The following is a 21,202-nucleotide window of genomic DNA, read 5'->3' on the forward strand; positions in this document are numbered from 1 at the left end:
AAGCAAAACATTATTTTATAAAATAAATAAATAAAAGAAAAGTAAGAAATGAAAATAAATAAAAAGCAAATGAATAAAATATACGTAAAAAATATTTTAATTGTTATTCCCCAACTTTTATTTATATAAAATCTTTGCAAAGCTAACAGTGTAACTAGGTTAATTAAATCTAAATGAAATAAAAAATTAATAATGAAAAATGAAAAATTAAATAAATATATATTAAAATATAAACAAATCAACAAAGAACTAATGCAATTTTACAAAATTGCAAAAATAAGCAAGAATCTTTTCAAATAAATATTTCCATCTCCAAAATATTCGTAATCCTTCTTAGTAAAACGAAAAAGTAGGAAAACATCATATTAAAGGATTCAAATTTCCGCGCGGCCGGCGGTAAACCAAAAAAGGCTGCCGCTCGTGTCACAAGCCCCGCCTTCCTCGTAGTTTTTACAGTTAACTCCTTCGTCCTGTCAATCTGTCATTAAAATAAACCGCATAAATTTCAAACATACTATTTAAGAAGAACGACACCCCTCATTTGCTTTTAATTCTGTATGGCCAAAGTATCCTATCCAGTACCACCACAAATTTTCAACCTAAAGCATTTGTAAGTATCTGACTTTAATTTTAATGGTAACTTCAAAAAAAATTTATAGATTATTGTACTCTATGCTTTTTTTTGAAAATGTATAATGGAAGAAAATTATTATATTAAATGGTGTGCTGACTCTTAATATCTCCTTAATTTAAAATTAAATCATTACATTTTTGTATTTAATGAAGCAGTTTAATACCAATAACTTGAAAGTCATTGTTGAGGTCAATAACTTATGAATTCATCACTGAAACTTCTTTTGAAATACATATTTAAACAAAATTTACAATTTACAAAATTATACAAAATTTAATATTTTGAAATACATACAATATTGTTTTGCATTATATTTATTGAAATGTATTTACGATCAATTTATTGAAACGTGTTTACTTTTTTTTTTTTACAAGTTTGTTTATTTTAGATTCTATACAATTGATCCTTTTACCTCGTAGCAAAAATTTGTCATCTATAGATCTCGATTTGTCCCCTGTCATTTAATCTGTCACAAGCAATGTTAAGATTGTAAATGTAACCCAAAAAATAAAAAATCATCGATAAATTTATTGCATCGATAAATTTATTACATCGATAAATTTAGTCATCTATAAATTTAGTATCGATAAACTTAGCCTCGTACAGCCAATCGGCAGAGCAAGCAGTAATGAGAAACAATGCAAAATACTCCAACAGACACTTTGGAAAATTTTTCGGTGCGATTTCGAGCACTTTTTTTTAAAATTAATTTTTAAATGTTACTATGCTTAATTTATAGAGCACTTAAAGTACTACTGATGTTTCATCTCTTAATCACAGTACAAAACTGTAATTACTGTAATTTGTATAAAGACTTATACAAATAAATTTAATAACATTTAGCGATTTTTTTTTAAGGAATGGAATTGGATATTCATATTTTCTTCTAAGCCATGGATTCCTTAAAATATCATTTTTCAATCATATCCCTCTAATCACAGTACAAAACTGTAATTTGAGGGATATGATTGAAAAATGATATTTTAAGGAATCCATGGCTTAAAAGAAAATATGAATATCCAATTCCATTCCTTAAAAAAAAATCGCTAAATGTTATTAAATTTATTTGTATAAGTCTTTCCCGAATGTACTCTGCGAAAGAGACTTACTTTGCTTCTTGACTATACATTGCTAATGACATAAAATAACGATTTTTATTGTCAAAAATTTTGAAGTCCTTTCTGAGGAATGTTAGAAGTGCTTAAAAATCTCTGGTGTAAGTAGAGAATCTCGCGTATAAGTAGATAAATTTAACTGGAGAAGATGTTTTCAACCACTTTGCAATGGAAGATGATAATAGGATTAAAATAATTTGCAACGAAACATTAAATATTTTTAATTATAGCATGTTTATCCTTTTATGTTGTAATTTATTAATTAAAATATTTAGTAATTTAGCTATTGATGCACAAAAATTTAATTTGTAAATGCTATTTCATTATTAAGACAAGATTGTGTGTAATGTATTGAGTACTGGTATACTAAATAAAATATAATTAATTAGATGATATATTAAATAAAATAATACCATCATATAGAAGTAAACTATATATTTAATATTATATTTTGTTAAATAATAATAGAAGTAATAAATAAAATATAATGCTCCTATAAGATTTTTTAACTGTTTAATAAAACTAACAAATGCTTAAAGCTAGATCCTAATGCTATCGTTTTGCTAGATCCTCATAACGCTATATCCTTATGCTAAATCTCATACCTAACGGTCCTTAAATTCTATTTTTTACACCCAAAAATGCAACAGAAGATCTTAGAAAATATTTTTAGACACTAATTTTACATGTATTGCTTTAGGTATCTATTTCATTAAAATTTTATGAATGATAGCTGTTAAAAAAGCTACGAAAGATCATAGAAACTATTTCTTAGAAATTATTTTTACACATATTACTTTTAAACATATATTTATTTTAAATTAAAGAGCACGCTAGCCCACAAAATTAATCATAAATTAAATAAAGAACTTTAAATAAAGAAAATAATTTCTTAAATAATTTTATTTACAACATGTAACTTTATGAAACAACATGCAAACTTTATGAAAAATATGTTTTATGAAGCAAACATGTAACTATTTAATTTAATTGTATATTGTAATGTAAGATTATCTAAACACATATTATACTTATTTGAAAATAATTTACTAAATAGATTTCGTTTTCTTAAGAAATCTTTAAAATAAAGAAATGCAAAGCAGTGCTACATTTTACTTGATTCTGCACTGTTAAGAAGCAGTGCTACATTTAATTAACTCCGCATTTAAGAAGCAGTGCAAGATTTTTTTAAGTAAAAAAAACTTTTTGCGATAAAATAAGGTGTTCTCATGGTCCGAAACGCACAACAATTTAGTTATGGATATTTTATTCACAAACAAATTCAGTTTTAGAACCTTTTTCAACAATATAACTTTTCTGTCATTTTCTATTTTTATGTATTATTTCATTATGCATTATTATTTGTAGCAAAGTCATATACGCCATAACTGTATTGAACAGAAATTTAAATAAATGTGAACAGATTATCAAAATTCTAATAGTACTAGTTAATCGGAGCAGAAAGTAAATGTCTCACTATAAGTAATTTGACATGAGGAAAAGAAAAAAGAAATTTAGAAACGGAAAATATCAGACGTCAAATAAAACATGATTAATAGTTTTTTAAAACTCAAATTTAAGATTTTACAATTATGAAACAACATAATTTTTAAAAAATGTTTTAAAGAGAAATTCAATGCCGTGACATCTTTGGCTCTTGCACAAATCAGCAATGGTTTATGCAGTTATTCCGTAAAACAGATAAAGACCGATATTAGTGAATGTCGTCAGTCCCCAGTGATTCTCATAGTTGCTCTGGTGAATGTCCGAAATATTGTAAAAATTATAAAATAATGATAGCGAACCTTTTATTCCATATTTACTGCTGAATGTCAACATTTACATTTCATTTATTCTTTCTTTCAGTAACAAATGTCGCTAACTAGCGTGTTCTAATGGAAAGATTATAAGTGCAAAATAAAGATAGCGAACTTTTTATTTATTCCATATTCACTGCTAAACGTGGACACTTAGATTTCATTAATCCGATCTTTCACCAGCAAATGTTGATTTCCAGCTTGATCTAATGGAATAATTACAAGTATAAAATAATGATAGCGAACTTGTTTCTTTTTATTCCATATTAGCAGGTAAATGTCGAGATTAATGGAAGTTCACAGTGCCACAAGTATAATATAGGAAGTAAAAAAAAGTCTTCTTAATTATTATTATTAATTTATTTTATTTCTGTTTATTTATTTATTTATTTTATTTTTATTTATTTATATATTTACTTATTTGCAATATGGAATTTTAACATTGATTAGAATTGGTTTACTGTTATAAATGTTTTAAACGTAAAGCTAGGATACGTGACAAACATTGGATTTTGTTTTAATTTTATAAAATAAAAAAGTTCGTACAAATTTAGTGAATTTCGTTAACATTGTATTATTTTATTTGCTTTTGCTTAAATTTTGAAGCTTTTTTAACTAATATAATAGTTTAAATTTCATACAATGCGAACCAGTTTACATAGCATTATATTTTCTAAATCTACTGGCATAGGTAAAATTAGAAAATTTTGTTGCTGGCCAGTGTCAGTTGTAGCATTTCTAGCATTACCCACTGTGGCCATTTTTTTCCCAAAAATTAAAAATTATAAACGATTACGAAAATCGTACGATTAGTAATGCAAGACATTTTTTTCATAAATTTCACGAAATATATTAAGTCCATTTCAAAAATAAGAAAAATTTTAAGAAAGAGCCATAGATAAAATGATTTACACTATATTATGAAATACTCATTACAATTCCGCGTTTATTGAAAAATAATAATAAAATACAAATGTGGTGCATTTTTTGACGGAAAGAGTAGTGATCGGATCGAATAGTCGATTTGTGAGGACCATTAATTTTGCCATTAGTTGATTAGTGAGGACCATTAATTGATTTTAATCTTTATTCAATAGTTTTTTATGTGCATCAATTCTTTTTACAGCTAAAATTCAGAATTCACAAATTTTCATGCTAAAATTTAAATTTTTCGACAATTAAAAAAAATTATTTTGTTGAAGTATTTTAGAAAAGTAGAGTGGTACGAACAAACAAACAAACAAAGTGGTACGAACAAATAAACAAAAATTGAACGTCGCCGTTTTAATAACTACCGAGCCAGACCGTGCTAGTAGTATCTTGCACTGGCATGTTTTTATATCATAAATAAGGAGGATAGTTTTTAAGTAAAAAATAAATGACAGACAACATTAAAAGGAATCAAATAATGTCAACTTGAAAATTTCGTCATGTTGAAAAAATGTATATGAATATTTTTGTTAAAAATGGGTCAAACTTCCCATATTTTTCCTAAAAATTAATTTCAACTATATATCAAGATAGCTACAATAGAGAAATGCCTCAATTGGTACTTAGTTTCTTAATAGGCGATGGATAACAACTTATAAGCAGAGTAGGAAAAGAATTATGAAATAATTCATTTTTTACTCTTTTTGAAAAATTCTTTAAATAAATAGTTAATGACAGTGCTTCTTTCAGATAGGAGGGGCTTTCAAATACGTACACGGAAAAAAAAATTCTGGTAAAATTACCGTACAGCTGTATAGTAATGGCATTTTTGAAAACGAAAAAACAACATGATTCTGGCCAAATATACGGTATTTAAACCATTTATGCAGTAACGGTTTACTGAAAAATTAGTTTTTCGAAATTAGTTCTTTTTACTCCACATTAAATAAAAAATGCAAAATCGGAAAATTAATTTAACCGAATAAATGGTTTTTAAGCAATGCTCTAATCATGATAAAATTACCCAAATTTACTAAATTTTATCTCATGTTATAAAACTATATTTTGTTGTTAATTTTACCAAAATCATTACCAAAGCGCTTCGGAAAAAATTAAAGAGCTTTTTAGTGTTCCCATAAAGCCAGAAATATTGTAAATTTTACCATATTTTGCAATTTTTTACCATACTTTCTCAATGTAGAAAAAATGCATTCCGTTTCCTCAGTGTACCATACTCGTTTCTCAGTGTTAAAAAAATGCATTCAATTTTTTCTCACAGTGTTTTGTATCAAAAATGCGCCTATCAATTTAATATACTTCTCGATGTGTAAAAGAAGCATTTCTCATTATGTAACAGAAAAACCAGTTTACATTTCAATAGCAACACCAAATTTTCCTTTGCCCAAATCTATTACTTACACATATTTTTATTATTAATATTAATTTAAAATCAAGTGTCTCCGAAATGTTTCTGAAATACAATCTTTCAAAAGTATAATATTGGATATAATAACGAAATATTTTAAGTATATTTCTGAGACGTATCAGTAAAGTGGTTAAGAAAAAACTATATATTTCTACGTTTTGAAAATAACTGAAAACCTTTCTGGAACTTTTTGTTTCGTAAATTTTAGTTTTGACTTATCTAAAACGTAATTTTGACAATTTGTTGATATAGGTATAGATCACATCAATAAAAAAAATTGCTAATATTTCAAACTTATCTCTAAATTTGAAATAAAAAGAAATTAGAAAATTGAGTGCACATTTAAGATTTTTTTGATTTGAGTAGTCTAGCTATATCTACAAGGTGCTTTGTAAAGACTTTCCTTAATATGTATTTTTAGAATTCCTTATCGGAAATGGGATCTAAAAATGTATATATATGGAAAGTCACAAATTAATATTTAAACGAGGAAAAAAAGCTATTTAAATTTGGCAAATAAAAAAATAGGATGTAAGAAAATCGGAGGATTTTGTAATTACATCAAAATAAGTTTCATTGGAAGTTCACTCGTCTTTCAGCTGCTCTCTGCTTGCCGACCGGCCTGTGTAGGGGTTAGGGAACTGCCTTTGCATCAGAAAGGTTCTGGGTTCGATTCCCGGGCAAGGCATGGATGTTCTTTCCTTCTCTGCACTATATGTCCTTACTGTGTGAGCAGCGTTGGCCCACCTAATATGGTGCCTCTGAAAGATAGGCCAACAAATCTGCCCTTCAGATGCCTATAAGACGTAAGTCACTCTCCAGGTGGGCATTAGAAAAAAAATACTCTCTGCTTTCTCCTCCTGTAATCAAACCTGTCTTCTTTTTCAATGCATATGCCTTCCTGTACTGTGATTAGTCAGTGTTTCATTTAGCATTTCAGTTTTTTCCTCTTTTAAACATTAATTTGCTACGCTTTCCACCAATATGAATACTTCGTTTTGTTTCCATTTTTGATAAGGATTCTAAAATGTAATATTAAGTGGGATCTTTACTGGACACTGTGTATACAAATAACTGTACATGTTTTTTTAGATATTTTTAGATATAGCAGATTACGCTTTTTTTTCTTCTTCTTTTTTCTTAAATCAAAATTAATCTGTATTAAAAACATTTAACAAATTGCACACAGACTCCGAATAATGTTGTACTCTGTGGCAGCTAACATTAAAATCAAAACGTAAACAAGTGTTCTTCAGGGTAATTTTTCACTCATTACTTTTTTATAGATTCCTGACCCCTTTTGCAATGGTTCCACCCACTCTGGCCAATGATGTATCCTCATCAATGAACCAATATTGCATGTATCAAACCAGAAATGCAACTAAGGTTTTGAAGAAAGCACGTCCTCTTGAAAGTAAATATTATTATACTGTCAGTACAGCATGAAATAAATTTTTCATTTCAGAAGTATTTTTAATCTTCTGAAAATGATTGCTAATTTAATATGCTTTCAAAAATGCATAATTCTTTTATTATGGTCTGAAAAATACATCAAAATTTTCATATGTTCCCAAAACGCATTATAAATTTTACGTTTCCATCTCATTTTTAACTTGATGTTTCATAACTATTTCTAATTCTCCAAAAAAAAACAATTCCTAATTTTTATATGCTCTTAAAAATGTATCATTATTTTAATATGATCTAAAAAACGTATCATAATTTTTGTATGTTCTCAATAACGTATCATACATTTTACATTCTTTGAGAAGCATATAATTATTTCCATATGTTATGTACCATATTTTTTGTATTTCCATTTCATTTCTCATTTGATGTTTTAATAACTACTTTAAATCTTCATAACACAATTCCTAATTTTTATATGCTCTCAAAAATGCGCCATTATTTTAATATGATCTAAAAAACGTATCATAATTTTTTATATGCATCCAAAAAAGCATCGAAATTTTTATATGCAACAAAATTTTTTCGAATTATACCCTCATTCCTTACAATAAAGCTGCTTCCAATTATACGTAAGTAATAAACAAAATACGGCGGCGATAGAATTGTTGTGTTGATGCATATGAGTTTTGCAATCTTCTAAGAAAATCATAGTTTTTATACGTTCTCAAGAATGCATCATTGTTTTAATATGCTCTGAAAAATGTATCATAATTTTATAAGTTTTTATAGTTTCATAATTACAATAATACGTAAGTAATAAACAAAATACGCAGCGATAGTATTGTTGTGTTGATGCATATGAGTTTTTCAATCTTCTAAAAACAATTCTAGTTTTTATATGTTCTCAAAAATGCCTTACTGTTTTAATATGCTCTGAAAAATGTATCATAATTTTATAAGTTTTAATAGTTTTATATTTTTAATAATTTTTATATATATCGAAAACCGCATCATGAAATTTAAAACATATCAGAACTTTCACGTGCTCTGAAAAAAGTACAATTATTTTCATATCCCCCCCCCCCCCAAAAAAAAAATCATGATTTTTACATTCATCCAAATCCGCAGCATAAATTATTATTCAACGAACAATTATAATGGAATCCAATTTTTTAAAATAACAGTCCAAAACTTTAGGATACATGTTAAACTTGAATATTTTTTACGCCTTTTGTCTTCATTCCTTTCGAGATTTATAAGGGAAAAAAAAACTGCGGCGATAGCGTTGTCGTGTTGATGAATTGGTGCTTTGCCTGCATGAGCGATCGTTGAAAAGGTTAAGCTGGACAAGTTTCGAATTACACTGCACTTGAGATATTATGTCAGCAGTTACTACGCATATAAATTGGAAGAAAAATGAAAACGTTGCCTTTAGAAAAAAAAATGTTCATCTCAAATAAATCATGAGTAATGATAAATTTTTATTGTAACACGAGCTTTACAAATGTAATTTCTATACTGATTTTTTTTAATGAAGTAAATAAATATGGTAAATCTAAATAACGTAATCGATTTTACGTATTTGTATGATATAGAAAGATCTTTAAGCTTTTATTTATCAATTAAATAGATCTTAAAGTAAAAAACTCTACATTTATTTATGTCTGAAGTTAAATTGATAGTATGTTGAGATAATAATTATGCCATGATTAAATTTGCCTATATCAGTTGAAGCAAAATCCAAATATTTTTTTTATTTTATTTCATTTTATTTTACTTCTTATTTATTTTATTTATATGTTCATTAAAAAAAGGAAATAAATGGGTAGGCACATAGTTTGAAAACAACTAATATTTTTACCACATGTTTAGATTATTAAGTATTACTTATTATTTAACGAAATAAAAGAGAGATAGATTAATATTTGAACAAAAAGAATCAGTTGTATTTATTGCTTTAATGTTATATAAATTTTCGCTATAACTATTTTTGTTATTTAATCAGACACTAAAACATACTTTCTCTGAACAAACACACGATTTTTTTCCTTGTTGGATCCGTGAATTCCACAATATTAAAGATTACTTCAATCTAGAAAATATGGTCTCAATAGCCAAAATTTGAACACTTGGTCAAAAATTCGATTCCTTATTGTCAATCTTAATTCTTTTTTTTCATTTTTAGTATATTTTTTGGAACTGAATAAATGAATCAAAAAGTGCTAGATCACAATTGTTAATATTATACTTTCAAGCATAATTTTACTCAAAAATAGTTTTTATAAATATTTATCATTTTTTATTCCTTAATAAAGCTATAAAAAAAACTTTGAGAAGTAATGTATAAAACTTTTCACATTAGCTTATACTATATCTATACGGATGACTAAATTCAAAATTTGAGCGAAGAAGGTTAGTGAGAAATAAAAATTTAAAAAATAATAACAACACATTATTCAATTTTTTTAATGCCTCAGCAAATAATGAACTAAAGTATGAATATCTTCATTCAAAACAAATGAAGAAAAAAAAGCACTATTTATTTTAAATCTTAATTTTTTTCAACAACATATGAGCTACAAGTATTATTTCCTTCAAACGTTTATCAAAACATTATTTACACTTAAAAAAAAAATTTAATTTCTTTTCAAAATGTGTCATGGATCCGCTTAAATCTTTAATCACCAATATCAGTATTGTGATGCTTTTAAGAACTATTTAAAAACATTCAGTACGTTTCTGTATGTGATCTCTTTAGGTAAGAATTCCAATGGGATGTCCAGGAATGCGGCGAGAGAGCGGTACCGAGTCAAAAGTTTGAGAAATGCTTTCCATACACTTCAACAATGCCTCCCTTCTGTACCACCCAACACAAAACTATCCAAGCTGGACGTCCTCATTCTGGCCACAACTTACATATCTCACCTCAGTCGGATACTCAACGAGAATGAGATGCCACAGGTAAGACAACAAGTACAGCACGCCAAACACAGTAAATTACTTTTGATTTAGCAATCGATTGACGAACTGAAAAACAATCAGAAGTTTAATGAGTAGATCTCAAATACATTTAAGAACGATAATTAAAATTACGAATAAAATTAAAATTAATTTAATTGTCACACAAAAAGTACTTTCTCTGAATAAACAATGTAAGGATTCGAGGGTATGAAAGAATCACTAAAAAATCGACCCTATGTCTTTAAAAAAGGCACTGGGACTGGTAAAAAGTATAAAGATGACGGCTTGGAGCCTTATCATTTGTCTCTTCAGATGGTCTTGATTTCATTTAAATGGAAGACAACAAGTAGTTGAATTAGATCTCAGCTGTTTTACGGTTTTGATAGAAAGGGAAGAGATTCATTGGTTGGATTGGACAACCAGATCCTCAGACTTTAGCTTTTAGAACATGCCTCTAACGTTATAAGAAGGGCAAGTGTAACTCACGATTCCCTTTCGACAAGCACACCAAACAATACCTCTTAGAAGAGAGAAGGCCTCTGAAAGGGTTACCATAAGCAAGAATTTTGATAGAAGCTCCCAGACTGCCTTGGCCAGATTCTCAACTGGTAACCTAAAATGTCTAACATTCGAACATGGTACAAAAATTTATCTGACTTGTAAAAAATGCTGTGTCCATCCAGCCTCGCCGAAACACATACTTGATTGTGTCGGACTATCCAGGGCGGACTTAACTTCCGATCGCCTTTTTGTCATCGACTTTCTGGCTGTCAACAATTTTTTAGAGTTGATCTGACTAATGTCAGATGTATGAGGATAAGCGACAACAACAACACCAAAATTTTGATCTTTTAGTAATCCAAACGTAATGGCATATTTCGAATTTTCCCCCACTACTCAGCTCAGTAGCCCGAGCGTAGTGACATCGTTGTTATTTTTCGTCCACTGGGCAGTATACGTTCGTTAGGTCGGACTACTGAATTGATACATGCTGAGGCCTTCTCTCTTCTAGGAGATAATGCTCCAAGGCTCCTTTTTGACCCTCAAAATATAGGGGGTAGCAGCAGAAATATGGTCCCAATAGCTTGGTAAGGAAAACGGTTCAGAGTTTGGGCTCTTTATTATTAATTTTACTTTTTGAATATTTCAGCATATTTCGAAAAACTTTTTAAGCGAATTGAAAAATTTTTGCACACAATTGTAAAATTCGTTTATCCAAAGATAATTTAATGCAAAATGCTGAATTTTGAAAGCGTCCTTTTTTTTTTTTTTTAAAAAAAATTCGATTTCTCGGGAACTATTCGACCGATTTTGCTCAAATTTTGCATTATGTCTTTTAAAATTACATTCTTTAAAATTATAAGAAAAATTGTATACCTTATACAATTCATTTCTTTTTCGACTAATATTAAACGAAATAATAAAAAACCACAAATATTTACTATAAGTTACATTTTGCATCGAATCTTTAAATAAATGAATTTTACAATTGTATACAACAATTTTTCTATTCACTTAAGAAGTTCGCGAGATATGGTGAAATACGCAAAAAGTAAAGTTAACATTAAGGTGTTCAAACTTTGAACTGTTCTTCTGACCCAACTATTGGAGCCATATTTCTCAGATTGAATTTGTTGAAAAAAAGGTATGTTTTTTCAGAGAAAGTGCGTATTTGTGTCTGATTTCGTAACTTAAAATTTTGTCTGCACTAATTAATTAGCGTATTCGATGTCGCCCTCTCTAAGCATTAAGTCCTAGATCGTGAAGATCCGATCGTAGATCAAGAGTTATTCAGGGTGATCCGTTTTTTATTTTGAGCACTGTACACTGTTCTGTTAGTAAAAACATTTACTGTTCTTGGTGAAATTTGGATCTAAAAACTAAGATTACAGAAAAAGAAAGAGAAAGAAACAAGAATTAATGTTTAAAAAGTTCTATTTTTCTAGACACGCGTATTTTTAACGAAAATGCTGTTTTTCTAACAACATGTTTTAAGATCAAATTTTTAATAAAACTTTAAACCATCATAAGAGTAATATGATGATTGAGTTCTAAAACCATCCTTTTACCTTGGGCATATCTTTACCATAGAGTTGATTTTTACCTGTAAAAAAATATAAATAAGTAAACGGCACAACTAGGAACAACTTATTTAAGTTTTTTCTATTTCCTAGGAATCGATAATGATGCCAAATATAGATTTTGATGTACCAGATGACTCTTATGCGCAATTACCTGAAAACGAAGCAATAAGTCCTAGGTGGGCGAAAAGTTACTTTCATCCAATTCGAGTAAGAATCATTTTATCTTTTTGTGATAAAAATTAATGAATACTGAATCTGTATTAGAGGCCCCGGAAAGTGATGCAATATGACACATGTTAGTATTTTTTTAAACTTTTAACAGCTCATTGTGAATTTCAAAGTAGTACAATTATCATTATTATTACATAATATATAATAATATATGATTTTTATTATTATTATTATTAGTAGTAGTAGTAGTAGTACTATATTATTATTATTGTGGTTAATTTTTTTTATAACCGTCGTTGAACAGCCGACCCTATTTTATGGGTTTACGACAATTAATGTTCAACTCTGTTGCCTTGTAATTTTGAACCCAATCCAGAAGACAAGGTTGATTGATTGATTGAATGTAGGATTTAGTGGCGCAAGATCCAGATGAGGACTTGCTACGCCAAACAATACGGTAAAGCCAGAAGACAAGGAAACTACTGGATCGAGTAATGGGAGAAATTTTGCATTCGTGGAGGACTTTTTGATGGAGCTAACCCGCATTTGCGTTACATGGAGAGGAAGACCACGAGTACTTCCCACGGTTAGCCTGACGGCAAGGGGACTCAAACCCATGATCCGTCTACCACTGAGGATATTTCACCTCAGCACTGTGGTCGGTGCAAGCCGGATGCGGAATTCGTATCGACTGGGATTCGAACCGGTTCTCCCATTGCAAGGCGAACACTCTATCCCCTGAGCCATCGCTGCTCAAGTGATGCAATATGACACATGTCAGTATTTTTTTTAACTTTTAACAACTCATTGTGAATTTCAAAGTCGTATCAATAATGTTTAAGTTCCTTGTTTACCCATAATAATTATAATAGTAATAGTAAATAGTTTTTATTATTAGTATTAGTAATAGCAGTAGTAGTACTATTATTATTATTATTATTACATAATATATAATATATGATTTTCATTATTATTATTAGTAGTAGTAGTAGCAGTAGTAGTACTATTATTACTATTATTATTACTTAAAATATAGTAATATATGATTTTTATTATTATTAGTAGTAGTAGTACTATTATTATTGTTGTTGTTGCTATTTGGCAATTTATGATGAGATGAATATTGAAAGAAAAATATCCGGTATTGTATGTTGTTAAAGTTTCCAAATGTTACAAAAGTTGATACCAAGAATACATAGTACGTATGTCAAAGATGTTTTTTTATTTCGGAAATCAGATCCGATTCTTTTAATCTCTCTAACTCATATCAATTCGGGATACCAGGCCTTAAAAAATTAATGATTCAGTGTGGGAGATGCTACTCCATCCATCATACTTACCTGACATTGCATCATCATCAGATTTTCGTTTCTATACAGCATTTTTTATTTGACAAAAAAAATTGAAAAATTTGAATGATATCGAAAATAACTGCTCAAAAACCAAATAATCCTGATGGCAAATAGTTATTCATGAGAAGAATATTGATTAAAAGGAGAAGTTTTAAAGTTTGTTTGCTAATACGAATATTAAAAAAAAAATGACATTCTTTTTAGAATTCCCTAAAAACTTGAGCTCTTTTCAACAGTAACTGTAAAAAGGAACTTTCTCAGATTTATTTTTCCTGGCAGTCTTTTGTTTGCTTCTTCAGGATGCACCTTTATTGTTCGGTTTTTAACTATTGGAATATCAATTTAGCTTTAAATATGTCAATAGCATTTAAATATCTTTTTTACTTACTTATTTATTTATTTTACTGTGGTTCCCTCTGATAAGTATATAAATTCAAAAATTTTAAGGCGCCATTTTAAAGAAAAGACGTAAAAAAATTTATACTCTTAATTTTTTATTTAACTTAAAATTCTACTGTCATTCGGAGTTAATTAAGTCATGAGTATACAAAAAGCTATGAGTGTTCATACTATCATCATAATAAATGTTTAAGGAGAACGACATGGAGAATGTCCTAAAGAAGATTCACACAGGGCTGTCAAGTCAATGATGATGATAACTCAGTAAAACTCATTGGTCCACTAGATATACTATCATAATAAATGTTCAAGGAGTACGACATAGAGAATGTCCTAAAGAAGGTCCACACGGGGTTGTCAAGTCAATGATGATGATAACTCAGTAAAACTCATTGGTCCACTAGATGTTTTCACATACTATTGAGTATATTCTCAATAAATCTTCGGTCTACATGTTATTTTGGACCTAACTCAAAATGAATGCTAAAGAAAATGGGAATAGTTTGAAATGCCTGCATAATGTAGTTCAAAACGCGTGTTTAAAATAATTGACCAGCGCAAAAAAAATAGAAATGGCTTAAAATGTGTATTTATAAAGAAGATGAAGTTGTGAAATGTATGTTTTTAAGACAAATCTAGCTCAAAATGCACGTTTAAAATAATGGACATTACTTGAAATACCTGTTTAAACATTTAGACATAGCTCATGCAAAACGTATTTTTTTATGGACTCACTAATAAGGTGTTTTTAATTGTTAAGAACCTGAATTCTTAACCCCGAGCCAAATCACTTTAGAATTCTACTTACTTTTTTAAAAAAAACGTTAATAATAATCGTTATTGAGCGAGTCCCTCGAACTGCAGGGTTGAAAAATGACTAATTGTATTACATTACAAATGTAACTTTTCAAGATGACCTCACTAACTTAGAAAACAAAAGTTATTGGTTACTTTTTAATACCTTTATTTTTCCAAAATGTTGTTGTAAAGCCTCGTGAAGTTAAGAAATAGAAATATCTGCAATTCAAAAATTAATTAAATTGACTCCTCTACCTCGCATTTAGGGCCGGGATAGCCTAGTCGGTAGGGCGCTGGGCCCATGTCCGAGAGTTCTTGGGTTCGAACCCCGCCGGCCGAAGACTCCCTGTGTAGTAAATGCACGCTAAATCTGTCGAGTCTCAAAGTCCTCCATGTTCCCATAACAAATCAATACCTCTGGGGGTACTGAATTGGAGATCGACCGTTTTCTGATTCAGTTCAAAATTACGATCTGTGGATGAATGAATGGATGTATGAATGGGTCCGCCCTATAAAACGGACTGTGACGTGTGTGTGGCTGAAGACGAATTCTTGGACATAGGATGGCGCCACTGAAGAAAACAAGAAGCGCACACTCAGCCTTAAATTTGCTCGGTTTCCCCAAGCAGGCTTGCCCGTGCGGCAAGTTACATTAGAAACAACAACAACCACGGATTTTATGAAAATATTACCCCGTAAAATAATCTAAAAGCACGGTTCCCAGGACTTACAAATTATGAAAAATTTCGCCGAAATATTCATATACAATCTACACCATTTAGTAAAACTACCATTATTGCTATCCTTTCATTATAATGACCGATACGCAAAGTATCCTTTGTTATTCTATAGTCGCCATGTTGTTTTAACTCTCATTAAAGCATCCGAACTGAACAGGTCTTCCCAATATAACGAACAAAATTTTTGCTTAGTACATATATATTTTTTTTGGTCGTAAAAAATTATTTAAAATTTTTTTCTTTATTGGGAACTAAAAGTGCACATTGCATCCTCCTCGTTTGAAAACCGGAGTTTTCTGTATGCATTCATGTACTTTGTAAATTTCCCTACTAAAGGTTCAATAAATTCATTAATCATGTTTTTATTTTATCAAAAATGTACTCACTTCTTTTGTGTTGTAATAGAGGTGTTTCATTTTGGGTTAAAATGTGATGTTTTCTCATTCCACGCGATTTAATTGTTGCTTAGACTTAGCAGTTCTCTAGACCAGCTGTTCCCAAATGGTATTCCTCGGAATCTTAGGGTTCCGTGGAATGCTCTTAAGAGTTCCGAGAGTTTGGACATTTTTAATCAACGTTCTTCAAAACGTATTATTAAATTGATATCTAATTAATTAACCCTTATCTATTATATATAATTCTCTTACGTGGCTCCCAAATTTTGGCTGTATTTCTTTTTCGCCGGTGGCAACATTTGCTTTGTTTTGTTTACGTTTTGAAAACACCAAAGCATTCTGCATTTTAATGATGTGTTTCTGATCTAATATAGACAATTCTCTTACGTGACTCCCAAATTTAGGCTGAAGTACTTTGTACAACTAAATAAGATTCTTTTCACAACACTTAAATATTTACTTTATTTTCTTCATATATCAGTCGGCAAACAATTCTGTTAGGTTAAAAAACATTTCACTAAAAAAATAACGAATTTTTAAAGAAATAAAAATAGACAATTTAAAAAATAAAAATGCTGTTGCCAGCCATAGAATTTTTTGAAAGTTAACTTATCAACATAAATCAAAATGACATAGAAGCTCAACTAGATCAAAATTATGATACCTTAACGCTTGACGTAACAAATCCTTCAATTCTATAAGTGTTGTATTGCCAAATGCCCAAAATAACAATTGAGTTTTTAAAGAAATACTATAAACAGTTTTAAATAAACAACCTACTTCTACAACTGCTTCTTGAAGAACTTGGCTCATTGATTAAAAATATTGTTTTAATTTTACAGTACTAACTTTACTTCTACTTTCATTATTGCTATGACCCTCTTTCAATACATTTTACAACTTCATGCTAAATTTGAGGACTTTAAGTTGTTTTGTGGTTGAATACTGACATTAAGAAATGTGTACATAAAAAAAAAATATTTAGAGGTTAAGAGTTGCCTCAGAAAAATTTGAATTGTTGACATTGAATTTAACAATGGAAACAACCGTTTTTGTGAAAAATTGAATTGTATTGTTGACATCAAAGCTAAAAATATTGTGTTTCAATTTAACAATACTACCTTAATTTATACTTTAGAATTGCCTCGGAGAAATTTGAATTGTTAGCAATGACTTAAACAAAACGTTTTATTTTAACTGACAAATACTGTATTATAATTTTAACTTTTTCTATGACTATACTCATTTTCTTACTCCTTTCTTTGTTTTTTATATATTTTATATTTTTGTGATAAAATAAAAAAACTTATAGTTGTTCTGCTTCTGAACACAGATGAAAACACAAAATGATGGGCTTCATCAACAATCAAAAATATATACATTAATTTTACAAATTCCATATTACTAGGGTGGCGCCCTTCTGAGAATTAAAAATACAAAATTATCTTCATCAAAGCCGATGCTTTACATTCGGCGTTCAGTGGCAGACTACTATTTCATATTGTTTTACAACACATGGCTTAGCCCTCTGGTGGGAAAGACTTTAAAACAAAACTTACAACAGTTACTTTTCTCAACAACTGAAATTTAGAATAGTGTGATTAAGTAAAATATGTGAACTGCTTGCGATTTCAAATTAATATTGAAATGTACAGGTTTAGAATTTTCTACAGTGAAAAGTTTTCGGAACTTCAGTGTTCAAAAAAGTATACAAAAGCTAGACGTTAAGAACGTACCCAAGCGAGCAAAGCGAGCATTGGATTGCGAAGCAATCCGAAATGAACTGCGAAAGCAGTTCCGGGGGTTGGAGAGCGCCAGCGAGCAGGGGGCGAAGCCTCCTAGTTTATTTAATATTTCCATTATTTTTATAAAATTACTTAAGTAAAATGCTTGTGAAGAAAGAAAATCAAATCTTTTAACAAATACATTGAATGAATAATGAATGCATTCATGAGAAATTGCAACAGTACCTCAAATTAAATAAAAATATCAACAAAAAAGAATATTTTGCTGATAACCATTTTCGACAACTATTTTTGCTAATTTCGGTTTTTATTTCAACGAAAACCATTTATCAGCTAATTCATTTTCAGTGTATGCGTGCACTAAAACCAAATTATGAACTAGACTAGATGAATCTCTATAGACCATTATCAGTAAACCCAACTTGTAGACTAGTATTGATGGAAAGTTACAATGAAAGAATATCATATTTTATGCATTCATTAAATATTTTCAAAATAGTTAATACAATTTCATTCATTAAATACTTTTAAAACATTTTAAAGAATTTCATTCCTTAAATATTTTCAAAATAATTAATGCAATTTCATTCATTAAATATTTTCAAAATAATTAATACAATTTCATTCATAAAATACTTTTAAAATTATTAATATAATTTCATTCATTATATATTTTCAAAATAATTAATACAATTTTATTCATAAAATACTTTTAAAATTATTAATATAATTTCATTCATTATATATTTTCAAAATAATTAATACAATTTCATTCATTAAATATTTTCAAAATAATTAATACAATTTCATTCATTAAATATTTTCAAAATAATTAATACAATTTCATTCATTAAATATTTTCAATATAATTAATACAATTTCATTCATTAAATATTTTCAAAATAATTAATACAATTTCTTTCATAAAATACTCTTAAAATTATTAATATAATTTCATTCATTATATATTTTCGAAATAATTAATACAATTTCATTCATTAAATATTTTCAAAATATTTAATATACTTTCATTCATTAAATATTTTCAAAATAATTAATACGATTTCATTCATTAAATATTTTAAAAATAATTAATAGTCGATCTTCGATTTATGTATTCACAATAGCTAATGGATTTATTTGTTTAGTCACGGGGTTCCGCCGAAATAAGGTCAACCATTTAGGGTTCCATTGGGAACCGCTGCTCTAGAGACGAATGTTATTTAACTAAAATGGTTGCTTGCAACCCGCGTAACGTCATAATGCTTAGAAAACACAAATTGAAACTTTTGAAAGAAATGGACAATGTTTATGGACTTACGTTTATGGAAATGAACTTATTTTTACAATGTTTTTGTAAAAATAAGTCCCGTATTTATGAGTTATATTAAAATATTTGCTATAATTTTGTGCATTCATGAGACAAACCGCCACAAGTGAGCCCAGTTATAACGTCGGTTTTCGTTTAAGCTACATCGGTCGTTAAATCGAGCGTCAACTTTATGTGTACAAACTTAGATATTTTAGGTAGTTTGTGATAACCAGTATGCATTATTTTTTAGCGGAAAATGTATTAATATTTCTTTATATAAATATATTGTATTAGTATTGTATTTAGTAAACGTTATAGGGTGTCTTACAAAAAGAAATTCCTGATATATCATAGTAAAATAAATTTACTACCACTGTTATGAATGTGGAAGATGCATGGTAACCCTAAAAAACAAATGTGGATTTTTAAAGTATGTTGAATAACTAAAACATATAAAATGCATTAAGAATTCATTTGGATCCAAGTCCATTTTCTACGTCCATTTTCTTAAATACCTGTCACATTTTTCTCAGACGCATAATTTTGAACTGCGCCACTTTATTTTCAAATACGTATTTAAAGCGCGTAATTTTTTTAAACACGAGTTTGGACCATCTTCAAATTTTAAAAGTTCTACGACGAAATATTTATCAACGAGAACAAGTGTTATAAAATAAAATTGTTTAAAAACTAGTCGTAAAAATAGATAGATTAAGCATATAAATGTGTGATTGCTTTCAGAAATGGCCCATGAGATCACGACTCTACGCTGGCGTGGAAGAAAACAACTCATCCAAAGAACCTATTTCACCACCAATGCTCCAACAATCTCTAAATTCATGGATGATGTAGATTGTCGGAAACTCGTATTCTTGCTCATCAGCAACTTATAAGACCCAATAGTGCTTCCGTCCTCTGTTTTTAAATTTCAATGTAAAGAAATAATAACTTTTCAGTTATTATTCTGTCAGGTTTGCTAAAAACTTTGAGATTAACAGTGTGCAGAATAGATGTCTTCATTCTAAAGTACCAATTATTTTGAACAGTTATAATTTTAGAAATGAGTGCAAGTAAAAGAGGAGAAATTGTGATCAATTAACAAGTAACAATCGACATAATATAATGTAATCTTTCTTGAAAGCATTTATTTTTCAAAGTTTTTTATTAAGATTTCATTCATTAGCAAATAATATAAAACAAAATAAAAGTGATATAAAATAAAATTTTCGTTATCTTAGCAATCATAGAATTGCATTACTTTTCAAGAAAGTAACACCCCTTTTAGGAAATAGAGTATATATTTAGACAGGATGTTTTTTAATAACCACCCTAAATATATATTCTTTTTAGAAAATTGCAGCAAAAGCTATGCATATAAGCGTTAAAGTACGTATAGCGCTCACATATATTAATGTTAAAATCTATACATTAGTCATTAGTGTTACCTGGAAAAAGCTGTAGAAGTTCACCATACAAAAACTTTTAACACGTCACAGAATATACTAAAATTATTCTTCCTTGTATCATTTGCCAATAGTTGGATGATTATCATACTTTAAATTATTTTATATTTAATTATGTATAGAGGGTTATGAATAAGTAAATTTACATACAAAGCTTCCAAGTTGACTTATAAATTTTTGCAAGATAACTCCGTTATCATACTTAAACTAGTATAATGTTTATATTTATATTAATTAATGCAATATATACGCAACTATAACAATATAAATAGTTTAATTAGAAATATAAAAATTACTGTTATTTCTTAATGCCAAGATTTTATTTGAAAGTAAAATTGTAAATAGTGAAAGTTAAGAAGTCTTTTAATCAAAACTTCTGTGAAATTTATATTTGAAGTTCGTTAGCTGTATGTTTTTTTTTAATCATGTCTGCTGTTTTATGTAAATAAA

At 28.6% G+C, this 21,202-nt stretch overlaps 1 protein-coding gene across 1 annotated transcript; it reads left to right on the forward strand.

Annotated features, from left to right (window-relative positions):
* Nucleotides 1–485: 485 nt before the first annotated feature.
* On the forward strand, nucleotides 486–20,496 carry LOC107450054 (uncharacterized). The gene is made up of 5 exons (XM_016065757.4): nucleotides 486–610; nucleotides 7,209–7,336; nucleotides 10,091–10,293; nucleotides 12,468–12,584; nucleotides 20,031–20,496. The coding sequence occupies exons 1-5, from the start codon at nucleotides 558–560 to the stop codon at nucleotides 20,139–20,141; spliced, it is 612 nt and encodes a 203-aa protein (XP_015921243.1). The 5' UTR covers nucleotides 486–557; the 3' UTR covers nucleotides 20,142–20,496.
* The last annotated feature ends 706 nt before the right edge of the window (nucleotides 20,497–21,202 follow it).

This window comes from Parasteatoda tepidariorum, chromosome 1 (genome assembly GCF_982258835.1).
Source record: "Parasteatoda tepidariorum strain Cologne lab strain chromosome 1, Ptep-v5.0, whole genome shotgun sequence".
NCBI classification, from domain to species: Eukaryota; Metazoa; Arthropoda; class Arachnida; order Araneae; family Theridiidae; genus Parasteatoda; species Parasteatoda tepidariorum.